The 20,631-nt window shown below is 42.6% G+C and overlaps 1 protein-coding gene and 3 non-coding genes across 7 annotated transcripts in view; 1 reads left to right on the forward strand and 3 right to left on the reverse strand.

Moving 5' to 3' along the window:
* The first annotated feature begins 1,131 nt into the window (after positions 1–1,131).
* The window catches only part of LOC119161271 (arylsulfatase B), a 150,798-nt gene continuing 131,298 nt past the window's right edge, over positions 1,132–20,631 (forward strand). The window contains exon 1 of one of the 4 annotated variants that reach the window (XM_075879616.1): positions 1,132–1,818. In XM_075879616.1, the coding sequence (XP_075735731.1) occupies positions 1,441–1,818 (378 nt within the window). In that variant the 5' untranslated portion in view covers positions 1,132–1,440. Of the gene's footprint in view, positions 1,819–1,904; positions 2,149–20,631 lie in introns of those variants that run through there. The other 3 variants (XM_075879617.1, XM_075879615.1, XM_075879618.1) reach the window with 3 other exon arrangements.
* Positions 15,313–15,385, reverse strand: TRNAV-AAC (transfer RNA valine (anticodon AAC)). Its single transcript has one exon. It is a non-coding gene; the product is annotated as a tRNA-Val (tRNA).
* Positions 15,996–16,068, reverse strand: TRNAV-AAC (transfer RNA valine (anticodon AAC)). Its single transcript has one exon. It is a non-coding gene; the product is annotated as a tRNA-Val (tRNA).
* Positions 16,675–16,747, reverse strand: TRNAV-AAC (transfer RNA valine (anticodon AAC)). The gene has a single exon. It is a non-coding gene; the product is annotated as a tRNA-Val (tRNA).

Below are 20,631 nucleotides of genomic sequence, written 5' to 3' on the forward strand. Positions count from 1 at the left end.
ATTCAGGACGAATCAAAATAAACCTTCTGGGTATCCATTTAGCCACAATAATTTCCTCGAAGTCGCTCTTTCCTCACGCAATTTTTCATTGCACTTTCCTCGCTCAATTTTTCCTCACTTCATTTACGAAATACATCCAAAGTGTTAGGTTTCTTTATAAACGTGATGTATATTGAAAATACATTGATTTATGTGTGATTTTAGTGGCTTACTTGAATTAAATTTTTTTATTAATAGAAGTGAAGCCACAATCTTAAGTTCAAAGCAAAAATAAAAAAAAAAGGACGGCCGACAAAGTTGTATGAAGGAGACGAATTGCTGGTTTAAAACTTCAAGCGATTAACTAAGGCTAAATGATGCAGTTACATTCAATGCTAATGTCAGATCTTATATCAAGCAAAACAAAAGTAAAGCGTTAAGTTATATTCTTTAAAACCAACGGCGATCCGTAGAGTTTTGTGCTTGCAAGAATATATATAGCATCGAATAATTTTACAAGGCTTGTTAAATAATTTGCATGTGCTTTTCGTTGCATTTTCTTTTTAGTCTATAAGCTTATTCAGCGTGATAATGAACGACTCAGCAGTCTCGCCAAACCAGCTGGGGAAGCTTCTCTTTGAAAGGAAATGAATGACTTCATTATTACTGACAGGCGCAACTGTCGATAGAAGGCTGCTGATACATAATAAGGCGAAGTTACAGGCACATGATATTGGAGAGAGAGAGGCATCTATACATGTAAGCAATTGATTCGCAATGACTTTGAGGCACAACAATCAATCAGGAAAAGAAAAATCACTAGAAAATAAGCATTTGAACTCAAGACAGATAATAGCTCAAAAGTAGCCAAATAGCAAACAAACGAAAATCCCGCCAACTCCACTAATATATAGCCCAATTCGGCTATTTATAACCCAATCTGGCAACCCTGCTTTTAAGGCACATCAGTACGAAACCGGAAGGGCATACATTTCTAAACATGGAAAGGGTCCATAGAAATACCACGGTTGTTTATCAGCCAATTGAAAAAAAAAGTGCGTGTCCTTCCTGCCCCCCCCCCTCTTTTTTGTTTTTAAAACAAATTCAAATGGTGCCTCCCCCCCCCCCCCTTTCTAGGAACAAAATTGCTACCTAAGCCACAACTCTGACTTGCTAATGTGTGAACTTTGAAAAACAGTGCGTAGACGAAAACGTGCTCTATTTTAGAAAAAAAAACACGTAATTCCATTCCTATTCCGTGGAAAAGGAGCTTACGATTCCATTCCCATTACATATCTCCAAGCGTTGTCCCAATTCCATTCTAGGGTCGCGAAAATGCGGAATGATTGCGGAGTCATTCCAATGCCGGAGTGGCAACTCCTCAACACTGTTATGACCCAACAACGAACTCGCCCAACGAGCCACTTCTCAAAGATAACGCGCTGCATGTAAAGAAGAACAATGAGTGTGTTGAATACACGCGCTGCCCATAAAACGCAGTCACTCAGTAGGAAGGGCGCACCGCTACATATCGGCTTCCCGCTCATGCCTTATCATTCGCACACGGAAGAGGCGGCGGTGGACAACGGAGCAACCGTCGCCATGCTGCAGGTCGTGTTGTGGCAGCCTCGCGGCGGGCCGTCGGATCGAGGTCGTCGCCAGCCGAATGACAGCGGCCTTACTACATCCGCGGATATGCAGGCATCGCGGGTAACCTTGCTGCTGGTGTGCCTTGTGTCGGCCGCCCTGCTGAGCGGCATCATCTTCTTCGTGCTGCGACACAATGCCTCCAAGCCGTTCACTCGGCCGCACATCGTGTTCATCCTAGCAGACGACCTGGTGAGCACACTCTTGCCTTTTCCGCGAGATGGCGTGGGTTTTGTGTTCAGTTTGCGCAGTCTGCATATTTTAACGGGTCGAAAGTATTTTAAAGAAAAAAAAAACACATGCATCATGTCGATGCATTTCGTTCCGGCACTCGTTAGAGCTTCCGGAATGCGTTGGATCGCGAAGCAGTGTCATTGTAGCCAGCTGCGCTGCTGCAAATCTAGAGTGGTTCTCTCTTGACAGGCTGACGCCGTTTCATCCTCAATTCTCTCTATGGATTCAACGGCTAAAAAGAAAGACACATATCCGCCGATATTTACCCGATCCTGATGCATGTTTGAAGTAAGTGTGTAACGACTACTTTCTATGTTTATTTGCATTCTCTTTCGCAATATCCTTCTTTTTTTTTGTCTGCGCATCTTTCTTTCGCGCGTGCGTGTGGGAGGAGATATTCCGAAAGGGAAATACAATAGACTGCGAAATTTTCTTAACCATTTCGTACTGCAGGGTGCACCGAGTTCGACGCGTCAACGCAGCGCTTCGCGGAACAGGAACTCCACCCAGCTTACACGTTAAGACCTCGCTTACCACTTACGCATATAATTAGTATCGGATCATGGCCCATATGAGTGCAGAAATGGCTCGTCGATGATCTACTTGCGTTTCGATGCATCAATCGCAAGGATTTCTGCCCTGTGATAGCTTTCTCACGAAAAGTATAGTCAATATACCACGAATGATTTCTTACGAACACAGATTGGGAATCATTCGAGATTTTCGAAGTCCAATTCACGAAATATATGCCGTGAGTTGCAGTCATTGGTGGGTGTCCAGGTGCAGTCAACTCGTCGTAGCGATCGGGGAGCTGAAAGCGGCTCGTGTCATTGCATCAACCCCCAACTCGCCCGCATTACCGCTGCTCCCCTTAAACTTGCCAGCAAAGTTCTTTGTAAATAGCCGGAATACGACCTTTTGTGAGATTTTCGTGAATGCTACATTGGATGAAACCAGAAGGCAGAGCTGCCCGTTAACGTCTCTCTTGCTTTCAGAGCCAAGTTGTTAAAACAGTTCGTTAAAACAGGCGCTTGCAATGTTGAACTCATCTCGGTAATTACTCGATGATGAACAACAGTTATGAGAAACAAAATTGTGACGGGATGATATTCCTGTTTTTTATTGTGGCTTCATTTCATATTGCGCTCCTCTGTGAGGGAAGGTCAGTATATGTATAATTATTTTGTCAACATTCACCGTTAACAGCCGGTCGATCCTCGCGAACCTCAGGAACGTCATCAGCTGGAATATAAATATAACATTGTACCGGCCGTTGAACAAAATTTACATATCTAGGCTCCCATATGCGAACAACTTTTTTGCCACATACGACACTATCTAAGCTGCAATGAACAAGAAATATTGTGGAGTCCGTCCTTTTCGCGGGTAACTGCATTCAGTACTCCATGAAGCAGGGGTCTGAAACACGCGGCCCGCGGAGCCCTCATTTGCGGACCATCATGGCAAAAAAAAAAAAAAAACCTTCATCCAATATATTTTCAACATTTCTTGATAATTATGTTCATGGCATACGAAGACACGACTGGTCTCAATCAATATTTTTCGTGAGACACCATGGGGTCACCGTATCATGAAAGATAACCATGAAACAAACCTGTATGTAAGAGTCGGCGTCCTTAGTCATTCTAAAGGTCTGCGGCGGCTGCATTTCCGATGGAGGCGGAAATGTTGTAGGCCCGTGTACTCAGATTTGGGTGCACGTTAAAGAACCCCAGGTGGTCTAAATTTCCGGAGCCCTCCACTACGGCGTCTCTCATAATCATAGAGTGGTTTTGGGACGTTAAACCCCACATATCAATCAATCAATCATTCTAAAGGTCGGTCATTGGTATCTACGCGTTGTTCATATCTTGATGCCAAATCTCCTTCAGAAATGATCCGAAGTACAGGGAAGGGTGCCTTGCAATGACAAGATTAGCTGACATTTTACTAACCACCTCAAGTACGCATCCCAGAGCGTGGCAGCGCGACAGAATGCTTGCTAAGCTACCACGCGTCGAGTCCATCTGCACTGCGTATAAGCACGGTCGAGGTAATACGATTCTTTTATACAATGCATTTCGCTCTTGTGTCTGTGGCGCGACTCGCGAGTAGCATATTCATTGGCCTGGCACTATACGCCTGACAGCTTCATCATGTCCTTCCGATAAGGATTCTGTTCCACAAGTTCTACAATCCACAGGGATTGCGAGAAATGCGTTGTTCTCCCACGAGTGTATACGAAGCCCTACAGCCTCGCTTCGTTATCTTTTACAGTGTGAATTGGGTCAGCAGCCTTTGCTCGTAATTTGTTGCCTAGCATAAACAACACGCCACGGTTAATCAAGCTGTCGACGACAGCGACAGTGTTTATTCGGCAGAAATCCTCGCAGGCACGTGTCCTTCACGCGCCTGTCCTTCTTTCTGCCCGACCTTCTGAAAGAGATTAGGCGTCGGGTTTGTATCTCGAGTGGGAGCAAAGCAACCCGTGACAGAAACAAATTTGACGTCGCGTAAGAACACGACTCGAGGTTCGTAACATTCCCGCACAACACAATATTCTTAGGCATGCGCACGGGAAGTTGGCGGGAGGGCAGTTTTGCCCCCCTATAGTCATCTGAGAGGGATATATATATATATATATATATATATATATATATATATATATATATATATATATATATATATATATATATATATATATATATATATATATATATATATATATATATATATATATATATATATATATCTTTTTTCGAAATAGAATGGCTGTTGCGCTGGAGAGGTAGGGACGAGCTATACACGGTAATTAGCGCTATTTACGAAGCATTTGTTTACGGTTCACTAATGAGATCAGTTTCGGGTCACCCAACATTGGTAATTCACGCGGGTGCCCGGTAAAACCAATTAAAGCTTTTGAATATGAAAATAAACGGCTACATAATAGCGGAGATGTGGTACGACGAATTCGGCTGTGGTTAAGAGTGCGCAAAACAGACACGGCGTGCGCGCGTCACTTTTATCCCCCTCGAGGAATAGTCACTGGTTGCGTCACCGAAAGGAGAGTAATCATCCATGTGGTAACCATGTGGCTTCGTCGAATTTGTTATCAATTCGAATGAGAATTTATTATCATGTCGAATTCGAATGTCGAATTTATTATCAGCGTCAAGTGCAGTGCCGGCCACTGTGAACGCGCGAGCGCGTGGCCGCGCTCCGCGAAGCGCCACTGGCGCCAGCGCGGCCGCGCATCGAACAAGAAGCATGCCCAGGCGCAGCGGCCTGTCTGCAGGCGTGGGCTACATGGAGGCATGGTCTGCTACGATGCTCGCGCTCTTGGGCACGCCGAACTTGCATTGCCATGAGACTGACTTTGGTTACAATGTCACGTATTTTCTGCAGCGCATGCAACTTTTAGTTTCGGATTATAAAGACGTGCCAGATGCTAAGGCATCTTCATCAACTAAAACACAATTAACTGTCCCTTTGCGTACATGCACATACGTCGTTTTTAGAGCTGCTGAAGTTAGCGAATACTTACGGCTTTTTCTCATATTTTCAAGCTATCCAGCACTGTAGATGGATGGATGAAAAACTTTATTGGGGTCCTGAAGGAGGGTCACGGGCCGCTCCCACGTAGGGACGCCGCGTCCGAGGCCTTCTGGACAGCCTTGTGTTGTTGTATGAGAACCGGATTCGTGAGCATCAAATGAAAGGAATTTCTGGAAAATTCTTCATTTTTCCCTTGTAAAGAAGGGCACCTCCAGAGCACGCGGTTAAAATCACTGCGATTGTGCAAGTCCGGACAAAGTTCTGAAATATCGGACTGTAAATGAAATAATTTTCTTGATTTTCATGCTTCTCTTGCTGCGAGAGAAGAAAGAATGTGAAGTTGCACCCAAAATATTGATGACGCCGAGTCTCATTTGCTGCAAAATGAAAGAACAAAAACAAATGGGCGTATTTTCACGTCCTCTTGTATCGTTTCATTAGCAAAGCGATGGCTGCCATTACATTTATGCTATCCCTGTAAGCGTACTTGTATTTTCATTTCTGCGAGGATGTTGGGTATGGAAATTCGTAAGATGGTGTTACACTGTGATCAGTCTCATCACACTGTCCATTCAAAGCTCTTCTTCACAACAAAACCACTTGCATCACAACAGATAGTGCTGACAGTGCATAAGACTTTGGTGAGACTTCAACATGTGTTGGTTGGTTGGTCACCTCCCCACGAAGATGACATAACTTTGATATTTTCTTTTTGAAAAAAAGAAAAGCAATACTGTTTATATTTTGTCGCTATGAGCAGCGTTTCTCGCGTACTTCGCATATCCACGTTTTCTCGCTGCCGCTTCTCTCGTACATCGGCGCACTTGCAGTCGTCTTATCCTCCTGCATAAATAAGATAGGTGACACTGGTTCAAATCCTTCGTAGCATCTGGTGCACACCATCCCCGGTGATTCGACCCTCTAAATATTGTGTCCGGCTGTTAGATCAATTCTGAATTGTTTTTGCTTTCTTGTTTGTTTGTTTTTTGCTTTTTTGCAGAACGTGAAGTTTTGGAATGAGCTTGATGCGTATACTTTCGCAGACTCGGTTCTGAGCAATGGTAAAAAAGAATTGCGTGGATATGTATTTTGATAAATTGTATTTTACCAAGGTACTGAACGTTTGCCTCTATATCTGTTATGTCTCTAAATCTGAAACAGCAGTCGGGATCTCCGATTTTCTAATTCTGGCTGTCCGCGAATTGTCAGAGCCAGTCAGAGCGCGCTCAAAAGAATGGCGACAGGCATGTACTACACCCGTTGCGAAGGCCGTAAGAAGGGAGCGCGTAGGTGAAGTCTAGCCCGGCCGCGAGTTTACAAAGGCGAGAGGATAGACGCCCCCACCCACACACACACAATGCACTGCGCCAGGCAACCTCACGAGGCTCTCGGAAGCTGCGCGCTCATTGGTTTGTGCGTAATTTCGTCAGCAAACATGGCTGCGCCCACGGCGATGCTGTAGTGTTTCTAGTAACGTTGGTAGTGTTTGTGTGTCGGGCGCGAGCACAGCTGATGCAGACGCCGCGGCAAAGGCGAGAACAAAGTTGACGCTCGCACGCGTACTGGAAACCACCTACGATGAATGGGAAGACGTTGGTGCTACCAAGGTGCTACAGAAACGCTGTGCGCACGCCTGTGTCACGCTGCCGAAAGACTCGTCGCTCCGTTTGCAACGATCGCCGAAAGCATCGAAGTCGGCGCACATATGCAGTGAAAAATGGAAGACGACGGTGTAAAGAGTTCACGTGTGGACTATGTAACAATTATCGTAACTCGGTAAGCCTTTATTGCCGCTCAAAGAGCCGGTGTCGGAGCACTTTAGTGCCTACGTCGCGCACGTCACTCGATCGGCCACACAATATGAGCTCAGCTTGCACTCACTCTGGCATATCTTAGGGTACTCGTAGTGAATGCCACCGCTACTGATTATGATAGCGATGCGAAATGAGAAGTATGAATATCTGTAGCAGCGCCTCGATAAACTTACAAACGAATATCTTCGTAGTGTCACTGTATAAACGCGCCAAGCAATTCCGTTCACATGAGGAGCGAGAGGCCGCGCTATTATTAGAAGAGAATGACGCGGGTGACAGCGTATTCCCTCTAGGTCACATACATTTAGAAATCTAGTGTATGTTGTGCATATCAAAAACCCGCTTTCAGCCAAAGTTTTTTTTTTCTGACTTCATCGCGATGCATGCATGTAGAACGGTGAAACGTTGACAGCACGAGCAGTGTCATGCTACAAGACGCGCGCAAGCAAGCGGTTTGCGAATAGAGAATTTCAAAAGCGGTATAATCAAATAGAACGCTTAAACGAACCTAATACTTTTCTGATAGTTTTCAAATAGTTAGGAAACCTTTTTAAAAATAATCCTAGAACTCCACGGGAGTTTACTTGAAGTAAGTATTCTCGAACTGTCACCAAATAATACTACAATTTAGGAAAATCTGATAAGCTTGTATAACGCACCGACCAGAGCCTTCGAAATACTTTTCAACTGTATGTCGAAATAGCGCAGAAACTACATTATTCAAGTTGAAACTGTTGTCAGTTTTTAAGTAAAATTGTGGCATAAAATTTAGATAATTTTGAACCGAAAACCATGCATTGAGGTGAAGATTTATTGGAACAGCCCAAATTATCACAACATATACCCTGGCACAGAGAGCATGTAAAAATCAAGTGTTGAAAACTGTATCTGTAAAAACCATTTACGGGAACAAAAGACTTGCATGTGTTTTTATTTGTGAAGCTGAATGCACTCATAGTCCCAACTTCAATGATGAAAACAGGAAAAGATAATTGGCATGCAGCTCCACCACAGTAAAAACAGAGTAAAAGTGCAGTTTGCAGCAAAAATGCTTTATATGGTAAGTGCTATAGCATCTATAGTGCTGCCAATGCTTGGGCTGCATTTATTGTGGTAGTTCAGGGATTACAAGAAGAAAATAAACCGTCAGTTGATCCCATGTTTTGCTGCTTCAGGGTTGTACCATATGAATCTATTATTTTTTAAATATTCGGTATTTCGTATATGTACCGTTCCATTCGACTAGCGAATGCTATTTATTCATTATTATAATATTTGCACACCCCTAGTGATGTTTTCGCAACCAATAACCCACCATAATTTTGGGTGAATGTGATTGCGCACCTGTAAACATCACGAGTGCTTTTTTTTTTGTGCTGTATCCCAGTCCTCAAGGTACATAAGAGGAAAAAGAAAACGTACCCGGCTTTAAGTGATGGCAATTCATGACATAAAATGGGAGTAAAAACATAAGTGTATTTGGTGAAAATTGCTCTGAACCTTGTCATCCATTAGCAAGAAGGGTGAGTTTATAGCACATCTTTTTTTTTTACTTTTAGCTTAAATCAGTTAACTAAGCATAAGAACTTAATTGTTTATTATTACATTATTGTGCAATAATTATAAAAACACAAGGTCAGGCAGCACAAATAACTCTGCTGAGATTGGAATAAAATTAACAAAGCAAATTACAAAAAAGTCGTTTTACAATTCAGCATATGCCAGACAGAAAAGGCAGTGAGTGCCAATACATGGGTGAAATTGTTGCATAAATCACGAGTGGCAATCTGGCTAAATTATAATTGTTAATATCAATAAAGTGTATTTTCTGAGAAGCTTTGGAAGCATCCATTTTCTGGCTCATGTTGAGTCAAATACCTACATACTCTGGGTGCTTTGTTGAAAAAAATAATAAAAATAAATGCGAAACCTCACATGAAAATTTCAATGTTGTCATGAAAAAAAAAAAAGAAAATGCAATATGGTAATTGTTTTTGCCAGAGAATTCTGGATATTATATGAATAATCAAGGCTGTCACAAGATGTGTTGAAAACAAAAAAATTATTTGCCATTGCAAACTGCTTGAGGAATGTGAAGTACACATATGTTGTTACTACATCTATGTTAATTGCTTTATGTATTTCTCACAGCAATAACACATTCAGCACAACACACCACATTCAGATGTTTTTTTTTGGCCTTTCGGAATGAAACTATCTTTTTACTTGGCATAAATTTAGCACATAAATGACAAGCCTGAGAATAAATTACATGCATATTGCCACGTGTGTTTTATTTTGATAAAGTTGGATTTCACCCACAAAGACTCTAAACAACACTCGGCGCAGCAGTGTTTCAAAAGCTCTGAGATTACATGAGATCACCCTGTTAAGTTTGTGGATAGGACCCGAATAGTATAGAGCTTACACAGCCACCAGGAATAACCCTGAAATTTTTGATAGCACATGTATCAAACCAGACGCGCTGTACTGCTTGTCAGAATATTAATGGCCGACGCACTGTTTACCGCTATCAGGGCAGACTATGTATTGCTTTTAGTTTGACTCTCCGTTCTTCAGGCAAAGGTTCACTGAAATAAAAATTTGGCCTCAATCCCGCCAACTACTGCAGTCTTCAACATCATGGCCACACGAAAATATTAGTTTTTATGTCTCTCCAAGAGATGTTTACAATCTGTAAATCAAAACGTGTAAATTTTATTTTTTAGAACTATGCAGATATACAACTGCAAAATTATGAAATCTTATACTAACATCTATCTTTCTTTGTTTTAATGTGAATTCATTTGGTGAAGCAGAACATTATACAAGTGCCGCTGTTAATGGAGACTATGTGACAAAACCCATATATCCTAAGAGCAGCTTGTATCCCAAGCTGTCTAGCATGGTGTAAAAGTGAAGGTTTCGAAAGAAATTTCCAAATGAGGCAATGACGTGCTAGTCGCAATGGCCTGCTTGTGGTCCCCCATTTTCTTGTATTAACAATGGGATGTAAAGAGCTGTGTGAACAGCAGAAGTCCTTGGACACCACTATTGTTAAAGAACTGGTGCATAGCTGACGGTTTAACAATTCACACAAATAAAACGCTGTTCATTATTTTCCATTTTCCAGACAGTGCTCTTTCACCTACCCCTGCTATTACTATCAACAGCCACAGATATCTTTTAACACTATGTTCACATTCTTGGGAGTACGCCTAGATGGTCATCTAAAGTATCATCATCACATTTCACTTATGAGACAGATGATAGATCATGGTAATAGAACACTAATGAAGGCACGACCATGCTTCAACTTTGCCTGACCTATACTACGCCATTATCCACAGTCATATTACGCACTGCATCACGTCATGGGCAAACACCTATCCACCTCATGTCGTCCTACTTCAACGTCTCTGAAATCAAGCCATTCGCATCCTAACATTCAGTACTGCATTCACCAGTGTGTCCCCACTTTCTCAGCAACATGGTGTTCCAACAGTCTGTAATTTATTCAAATATATAGCTGTGTAGGAAAAACGAATACGTATTTGTCTATTTCGGAGACATCAGGGACGTTTTTATCACTAGTTGAAGGGATTATTCCAGAGATCCTAAAAGTGTGTTCTCACACTTGTGAGAAAATAAACGCAAACTATTTGTACAAACGCGTCCGAAAAAAACAAACTTGTACCTGCCAGAGATCGAACCTGGGAGTTTCCGCATGTAAGGCGGATTTGATTACCACTTTATTTTATTTATTTCAGAAGTACTGCCAGCCTCACACATGAGGCCTTAGGCAGGGGTGGGTGATACAAAAAAGGAAACAAATATGAAGATACAACAGGAAAGGAAACACGTCACGTAGAGCTTACACCATGAAGAACTAGTACATCAAAGTAAAACGTCAGTACTTACACAAGTGTAGTGGTTTACGCGTACACATACAAAAAAAAAACTATGATGACAAACATCTGCTCATACTGAACTAAGAAACAAATATCATATAACGGTTCAAAAATCGCAACATTTTAAAAATACAATGCATTGTTATGAGAAAAGTGATAAAAAGTGGTACATAAATAGAAGCCTGTTCAGGATACACAGTGGAAAAATAGAGGGCGAAGCGCAAAGAAAGATCAAAGTCAAGTGGGCTGCTGGTGTTTAAGTTTCTCCATGAACGATTGAACGGTTTCGCAGTTCACCAGATCGGCAGAAAGAGCATTCCAATTAGTGACAGTGCGCGGAAAAAAAGTGTTTTTAAAGGCTTTTGTTTGACAGGAATATTCCTTCAGTTTTTTTGGATGCTCGGAACGAGTTGATCGTCGGTGAACAGTTTTTATGTACGCGTGCTTGTCTATGCGTAACTTGTCGTGGTAAAGTAGAAACATGTACTTCAATCGATCGTGTTGCCGTCTTGCCTGCAAGGTATCCAAGTCAGCTTTTTTTAACAGTTCACTGGGTGACGTCAGAGCGCTGTAGCGATTATATACAAATCGGAAAGCTTTTCTTTGAATCATTTCAAGTGTTTTAATATTTACTTGGCTATGAGGGTCCCAAACCACAGATGAATACACGAGGATCGGGCGGATAAAAGTTTTATACGCAATTAATTTAAATTTGGGGGTAGATTTGCGCAAAGAACGTCTTAGAAATGCTAGTTTCTGTAAAGCTTTCTTTTCAATGTAGGCAACATGTTCATTCCACCTAAAATCTGCACTTAATACAACCCCCAAATATTTATAAGTTCTAACAAACGATAGGTTTTGACCATTGATGGAATATGAGTGTTTCAAAGGAAGCAGCTTGCGCGTAACGGTCATAGCTACCGTTTTCTTTTCATTAATCTTCATTTGCCACACTGCACACCAAGAAGATATTTTTTTAACGCTGCGTTTAAAAGAACCTGGTCGTCTCCACTACGTATTTCCTCATAGAGAATGCAATCATCTGCAAATAATTTAATAGAAACTGGGATATCATTGGCAATGTCGTCTATAAAAATTAAAAAAAGAAGTGGCCCAAGCACAGAGCCCTGAGGGATTCCCGATTTCACTTGTCGTGAATCAGACTGGACGTTATCTATAGAAACTATTTGATTTCGATAAGAAAGGTAGGCCTCAATCCATGAAGTTAATGTACTGTTTTTTAGTATAGGTTTAAGTTTCGCGAGAAGTTTTGGGTGCGACACGCGATCAAATGCTTTTTCGAAGTCTAGGAAAATCATGTCAACCTGGCCTTGCCTATCTAGAATAGCTGCAATGTCATGAACGGTTTCCAACAGTTGTGTGACGGTTGAGAATCCTTTTCGAAAGCCGTGTTGTTGGTCATTGATTAAATTATTTTCCTCGAGAAAAACTGAGAGATGCTTGAATATAATATGTTCTCATACCTTCGCACATGAGCAAAGCAGGGAAATCGGTCTATAGGCGGAGACGAGAGAAGTGTTAGGTGATTTGGGTATAGGGATAATTTTTCCGAATTTCCAGTCATCTGGAAGCGCGCGCTGTGACAGTGACTTTTGAAAAATGATGCACAAAAACTTCGAGCACCATTCAGCATACCTCACAAGGAACGCGTTAGGTATGCTATCAATACCAGGCGTCTTTTTGGGATCTATGTTAAGAAGTAGAGACAAGATTCCTTCCTCAGATATTGTAAGGTCACTTATTGGTGGGATATCATGAAGCGTTTTTGAACATGGTTTACTTCCATCGTCATCAGTAAACACTGAACAAAAAAACGTGTTAAAAGATTCTGCAATAGTTTTTTTATTAGTTACGATAGTCCCATTAACACATATATTACGAAAACGCTTCTTGTTTGGGGCGAAATGCTGCCAGAATTTTGCTGGGGATGACAGCAAGAAGTTTTCTAAAGTGACGTTATAGTACTGATCTTTTGCTTCCTTGATACTGTCTTTTATTTTTTTACGCACGTTACTGAGTTTAAGCATGGTCGACGGAGTGGGGTTCTGACGATGCCATTTTTTTATCCTGTTTGCCTTTCGCCCCAAACGAACAACTGGCATAGTAATCCATGGGCTAACATGTTTAATTATTTTCACATTTTTTGGCACAAAGTCATGAACGCACTGCAACACAAGGTTTTTGAAGAAACACCAAAGGTTGTTAACACTACAAGTACTAGATTCAGAAAGTAAAGTGAATCGAGAAAAATGTAAGCCTAATGTGTCCAGTATTTCTACGTCTTTTGCGCGCGAGAAGACAGACACCACGCGTTCTTCCCTCTTGCCTTTTGGAACGTCATTAAGATTAATGCACATGTAAACCAATTTGTGATCGGATATTCCATCAAGCACATTGGTGTCTGCCACACGACGCAGCATGCTGTTGCTAACGTAAAAAAGATCCAGAGTTGTAGCAGCAGCATTCTGTACGCGGGTTGGTTGCTTAACTAGTTGAGTTAAATCATGAAAAAGGACTATATCGACTAAACGTTTCGCTGCATTTGAAGACGGTACAGGAAAATAAGTATCCCATATAACTGAAGGAACGTTGAAATCACCGACAACTATTATATTACTAGAGCAACTGTGGACCATGCAAAGAAATTCATTAAGCTTATCAAAGAATACTTCGTCTGTGCCTGGGGGGCGGTAAAAAGCGCTGACTATGAACTTAAAATCGCCTGTGTCTACTTTCACAATTACGCATTCAAGATCTGGTATATCGGCTAATCTTTCAACTTGTAAGGTTTCCTTAAATATGATTGCAACTCCGCCGCCTCGACTACTCCTATCTTTGCGATAGATGCGGTAACCCCGGGGCGTGATCTCATCGTAACTAACGTCGGTGCGAAGCCAGGTTTCAGTTATTATCAAGAGGTGAGGGTGATACGTTCACACAACACTGTCTAAATCATCGCTTTTTGCTAGAATACTACGGGCGTTAATAATTAGGCATCGGCAAAGTCTCCCGTTCTTGTCGTTTCACTTGTTGCGAGTTGCTCTGGTAAGCGGTCTGCTCGCAGAGACCATTCCACGCTGAACTTCATCTAATGTTAGCAATCGATTGTCAATCTTAATTTTGTCATGTACAAGTTTAACCTTAACCACAAGCACGGGTGCAGAGCACGTCTTCTTGCTGTCGCCATTCGCCAGACTAGTTAGTTTGACTGCTTGAAAGATGACATATTGCGTCATATTGACGATGTTGAAGGACTCGGGGTGTAATAAAACGTATTTATTAAAGAGCGAACGTGTGCCCAACACTCAAAGGGACTATGGACGTAGAACGTTACAGCAGAACACCAAAGATGTCTGCCTTGTTCTACTTCTTCAAGAGGAGTCCCAGGCGCGTGGCGCACATCAGCCGGGGCCAGCTATGTTCTCGTGCTATCATCATCGTCTCTGCGCAACACTAGACGGCGCACATGTATGTCCTTTTGCGCGTGGGGATGGGCGCGTTGTTTGAATGCAGGCAATACGTCGTGGCAATATTTGCCGTAAGGTTCTCAAACATGGCGGCTCAAACAGCTAGTGTCGTTTGTATGGGTACCTGTGCTGCGTAGGAAAAACAAATGCATATTCATCTATTTCGGAGACATTAGGGATGTTTTTATCACTACTTGAAATAACTTTTCTAAAGATCCTAATAATGTGTTCGTACTCTTGTGAGAAAATAGACGCAAACTATTCGTACAAACGCGTCCAAAAAATAAAAAAAACATGTGTATGCAAGGGATTGAACGTGGGAACTTCCGCGTGTTAGGCGGATGTGATTACCACTACACCACAAGCACGGGTCGAGAACACGTATTCGTGCTGTAGCCAAGGGCCAGACCGGTTACTGTGACTGCTTAAAAAGACGGCATATTGCGTCACATGTGCCGTAACGTTCTCAAACGTGGGGGCTCAAACAGCTGCAGTGCCATTTGTATGGGTCCCTGAGCTGTGTAGGAAAAACAAATACATATTCGTCTATTTCGGTGACATCAGGAACGTTTTTATCACTACTTGAAGTGATTATTCTAGAGATCCTAAATGTGTGTTGTTACACTTGTGAAAGAATGAACGCAAACCATTTGTACAAACGCGTCCAAAAAATAAAAGAAAAGATGTGCCTGCCAGGGATCGAACCTGGGACCTTCCGCGTGTTAGGCGGATGTGATTACCACTACACCACAAGCACGGCTGCAGAGCGCGCCTTCGTGCTGTCGCCGTTCACCAGACTGGTTACATTGACTGCTTAAAAGGATGAAATATTGCGTCATATTGCAACGATATTGAAGGACTCGGAGTGTAATAAAACGTATTTATTAAAGGGCGAACCTGATCCCACAACTCAAAGGGACTATGGCCGTAAAACGTTACAGCAGAACACCAAAGATGTCTGCCTTCTACTTCTTCAAGAGGAGTCCCAGGCGCGTGGCACACATCAACCCGGGCCAGCTATATTCTCGTGCTATCATCATCGTCCCTGTGCAATACTAGACGGCGCGCATGTATGTCCTTTTGCGCGCGGGGATGGGCGTGTTGTTTGAATGTAGGCAATATGTCGCGGTAATATTTGCCGTAACGTTCTCAAACGTGGGGGCTCAAACAGCTACAGTGCCATTTGTATGGGTCCCTGAGCTGTGTAGGAAAAACAAATACATATTCGTCTATTTCGGTGACATCAGGAACGTTTTTATCACTACTTGAAGTGATTATTCTAGAGATCCTAAATGTGTGTTGTTACACTTGTGAAAGAATGAACGCAAACCATTTGTACAAACGCGTCCAAAAAATAAAAGAAAAGATGTGCCTGCCAGGGATCGAACCTGGGACGTTCCGCGTGTTAGGCGGATGTGATTACCACTACACCACAAGCACGGCTGCAGAGCGCGCCTTCGTGCTGTCGCCGTTCACCAGACTGGTTACATTGACTGCTTAAAAGGATGAAATATTGCGTCATATTGCAACGATATTGAAGGACTCGGAGTGTAATAAAACGTATTTATTAAAGGGCGAACCTGATCCCACAACTCAAAGGGACTATGGCCGTAAAACGTTACAGCAGAACACCAAAGATGTCTGCCTTCTACTTCTTCAAGAGGAGTCCCAGGCGCGTGGCACACATCAACCCGGGCCAGCTATATTCTCGTGCTATCATCATCGTCCCTGTGCAATACTAGACGGCGCGCATGTATGTCCTTTTGCGCGCGGGGATGGGCGTGTTGTTTGAATGTAGGCAATATGTCGCGGTAATATTTGCCGTAACGTTCTCAAACGTGGGGGCTCAAACAGCTACAGTGCCATTTGTATGGGTCCCTGAGCTGTGTAGGAAAAACAAATACATATTCGTCTATTTCGGTGACATCAGGAACGTTTTTATCACTACTTGAAGTGATTATTCTAGAGATCCTAAATGTGTGTTGTTACACTTGTGAGAGAATGAACGCAAACCATTTGTACAAACGCGTCCAAAAAATAAAAAAATGTGCCTGCCAGGGATCGAACCTGGGACCGTCCGCGTGTTAGGCGGATGTGATTACCACTACACCACAAGCACTTTTTGCCTTTATTGCCTTCTTGACTACAGGTCAAGCTAATATGACAATCACTATCACACGTGTTTCAAGCGTGATAACGCGTCAAACAAAGATATTACATCTTCAACACAGTCGGTACTCTTATACACATCTCGCACTTTTATAACAGCTTCCACGAAACACTCATTAACGGATAGAACTCTAACAGCGCAGTGTCTGTACGATAGCATACTACGCCAAACCGAATGAAGACCAAGCAAAAATATAACATCCAAATTTCGCACAGAGCTATCACAAGGCAAAAAACGAATTCCATATGAAGTAAGAGGTACATCTTTTTTTAAAGTCCTCTGTAAAATGTCCCAAAAGAAAATAGCGTTCTTACAATCAATAAACACATGTTCAATGGTCTCAGGTTTGTTACACAGGAGACAGCTGCTTCCCCATGGTACATAGATCCCTCTCTCTTCAAGCCACGTTTTATCTGGCAAGGTTCCCGTATGAAGTTTAAAAAAGAAGGTTTTCACATTGGGTGGTATGCACATGTTTTTCACTCGCTTTAGTACGTCATGACCATATGATTTTTCATACGTTGAACGGTACAGGGGCACAGGAAAAACATTCTGTATTAGGTCTTTCATAAGGCGCTTTCTATTTCACATTAGTTAGGTAATCTATCGAAAACCTCGCCCTTAAGAAACGATATGGGAACACAACTTCGCGCAAGAACGGTGACAAGGTGTGCCGTTCTTGCCTGTCTGAAGATACAAAGAATTCATGCATGTGGTGTAACAGCGTTGTTTGAAATAAAGAACGTAGAAAAGAGTCTCTCTGGTCTCTAATGAGCAGGAAACGTGATATTACTTGGTTAAAAAACATTTGGCACAGAGACAGCCCTCCTTGCTTAACTCGCCGAAACAAGTTCGTTCTAGATGTTCTCTCCCACGTAGAGCTCCAGATGAACGTAGCGAATATCCTGTGGACTTTGTGAATGGTTTTACGCGTACAACTAAGTACTTGCAAAAGGTACATAATTTTAGCAGCCAGAAACACGTTGCATACAGCTGACCGAGAGAAAATTGATAAGCCACGACCACCCCATCCTTTGGCGGTCGCGCGTAGTTCTTCAGCCTTTCCAAGCCAAAATGCTTCACTGTCTTGATACTTGTCCAATGGTACTCCTAGGTAACGACTAGGTGTCGTGAGCCACTGAATATTTCCAAAGGAACTGGGCGTAAGGTTCCAATTACCATGCTATAAACCAATGCTTTTCTCTTTGTTCATTAAACTTCCACTCGTGTCACAAAACCTTTGAGTGATTTTTAATAACAAAGTGACCCTCTCTCTATCAACTGCAAAAAAGGCAATATCGTCGGCGTATGCCAAAACACGCACTTCACATGACTGCAACCTGAAACCATTAATCCCTGCATGGTGAATCACTTTCTGACACAATGGTTCCAAAAATAGAGCGAAGAGCAAATGACTTAAAGGACACCCCTGGCGCACGGAGGAAAGTACTTGTATGCGCTGTGAGAGTTCTCCATTTACAATTAAATTTGTGGTTGAACGTTTGTATGCCAATCTAATACCTTTACATATGATCGCACCAAGTCCAACGTACTCAGCTAGCATGAAGAGTATATTGTGTAGATTCATGTCGAAAGCCTTGGCTAGATCAATTTGAAACATAGCTACTTTTAGAAGCGCAGCATCACAATACTCCAAAATGCTCCTGGCAACATGAATATTCGTGAATATGCTCCTACGCTTGATGCCGCAAGTCTGATGTGACCCGACCAACTTGTATATAACTCCTTGCAACCTCCTAGCCAGAACTTTCATAAACACCTTATAATCTACGTTTAGTAGCGTGATTGGCCTGTATCCTGTCACTTTGCGTAAAACATGTTGCTCTTTCCCTTTAGGAATCAGCACGGTGTGTGCCCGATTAAACGATGGAGGCAGAGTTCCGCGATCTAAAGACTCTGAAAAAACCTCATGCAATGCGGCGGCCATATCCTCCTTGAACGCCTTGTAAAAGGCGGCATTAATGCCATCTGGACCAGGTGATTTGCCCATGCCAAGATCATCGATAACCTTCTCCATTTCCCCTATACTAATAGACATTTCCAATAAATTTGTGTCCTCAGCATTAAGTGTCGGCATTTCTATCAAGAACTCATCTACAAAACCCGGCTCCTTTGATTCGCGATAAGCAAACAAGTCCTGATAATAGTTTTCAAAAGCTTTCATAATATCTTTATGTTCTTTCAATATTTTACCTTTCCATTCTATCTCTAGTATGTCGTGAGCTGACAAGGCTCGCTTTGTCGGGGCTTCACCCACGAGGTATCTCTCAGCTCTTGCTCGTATAATTGCGCCTTTATATTTATCTTCTTCAAGACATTCAATTTTGTTTTTGACAACCTGCAGTTGATGTGTGAATAAGCCCGGGTTTTCTGCTTCAATTTTCACCAAATCATTTAGATCTGCCCGTGGCTCACGTTCCTGCTTTCGAGCTTGATACTGCATGTAGCAACCACACTCTATTGCGTTCATTTTTATCTTTTGCTTAAATAATTCCCATCTTTGCGTGGCACTCCTTTCTGCGTTTTTGAAAAAAATCCCGATTTACTTCTTTGTCTTATCTACAAACCCTTCGTGCGTAATAATCTTAGTATTCAGTTTCCATGTTTCCCATACAACCTTCTTTTTGCACTTTCTACCTATCTCAAACGAAACTAAGCGATGATCACTGAAGGAAACAGCATAAACGTCATAGTTCTGACATAAAGGTACTCTCTCAGAACAAACATATGCTCGATATAGTCGTGCGTGACTCGAACCTTGAAAATGTGTGAAGTGTTGGCGACTGCCACCCATCGCGAACAGAGCTACGTCATGTAAAAAGTACTTATTAAGGCTGTCTCTAAGCAAACCAACGCTTTCATCACCTAATTTAGCAGTATACGTGCAATCTTTTTGGGTCAAAACACAATTGAAGTCACCCAACAGAATCACACATTTCTGACATTCAAAGTACGCATGCATTTCCCGAAAAAACAAACATCTGTCTCTCGAATTTGTAGGTGCGTATACACAGATAACTCTAAATTTAGTGTTCCCGTAACAAAAGTCACACAAAACAAAACGCCCATGTAGGCAACTTTTGACCTCTTCCACTACAATACCAAGAGAGTTCTTCACAAAAATAATACATCCGGCTGATGCTCCCACTGCATAGCTCACACACGCATTGTACCGCAATGAAAGTTCTGCTACCCAGCTATCAGTCGCGTCCTCAGTACTAACTTTAGTCCCCTGGACCGCGAGCAAGTCAAGGTCTTTTTTCTTGCATCGTTTCAACTGGTACTGTTTGCGACGCGTTCCTAGACCACGTACATTCAGCGTACCAATGCGTAAAGGCGCAGTCATGCTAGCCATGTTGATGACAAAGATGAAAACTACAATGCTGCGCTCACCGTGTCTCATATACCATGCAGTGGGAAAACCGGGGTCTTACGCGTCTCGATCCTGTCCCCGAACCGCGACGATGACGCCGACCGGGTTTCGAGGGCATATTTTGTATTCTTAGCGCCCGTCACGCGATGCCACAGACGCTCCGGGCGTTTCAGGTTGCGTTCCGTGCTATCCACTCGGTAACGCTTGCCGCGTCCCGTGGTCGCTTCCGGAGACTTTGTGCTGGCTTCTGACGTAGCGATCTCGCCACTGGTACCCATGTCTTCCTCCATCGATTCTTGAATGTCCTGCTGGCCGCATGTTGCGGCCAACTCTTCGGATTCTTTCGTTGAGTCTTTGCCGTTTTGCGTTGTCGCGTCGGTTGTCGCGTCGGGCACCGCTTTGCCTAAGGTGTCACATGCAAGGACATATACGACGAGAC

This window comes from Rhipicephalus microplus, chromosome X, assembly GCF_043290135.1.
Source record: "Rhipicephalus microplus isolate Deutch F79 chromosome X, USDA_Rmic, whole genome shotgun sequence".
Lineage (NCBI taxonomy): Eukaryota > Metazoa > Arthropoda > Arachnida > Ixodida > Ixodidae > Rhipicephalus > Rhipicephalus microplus.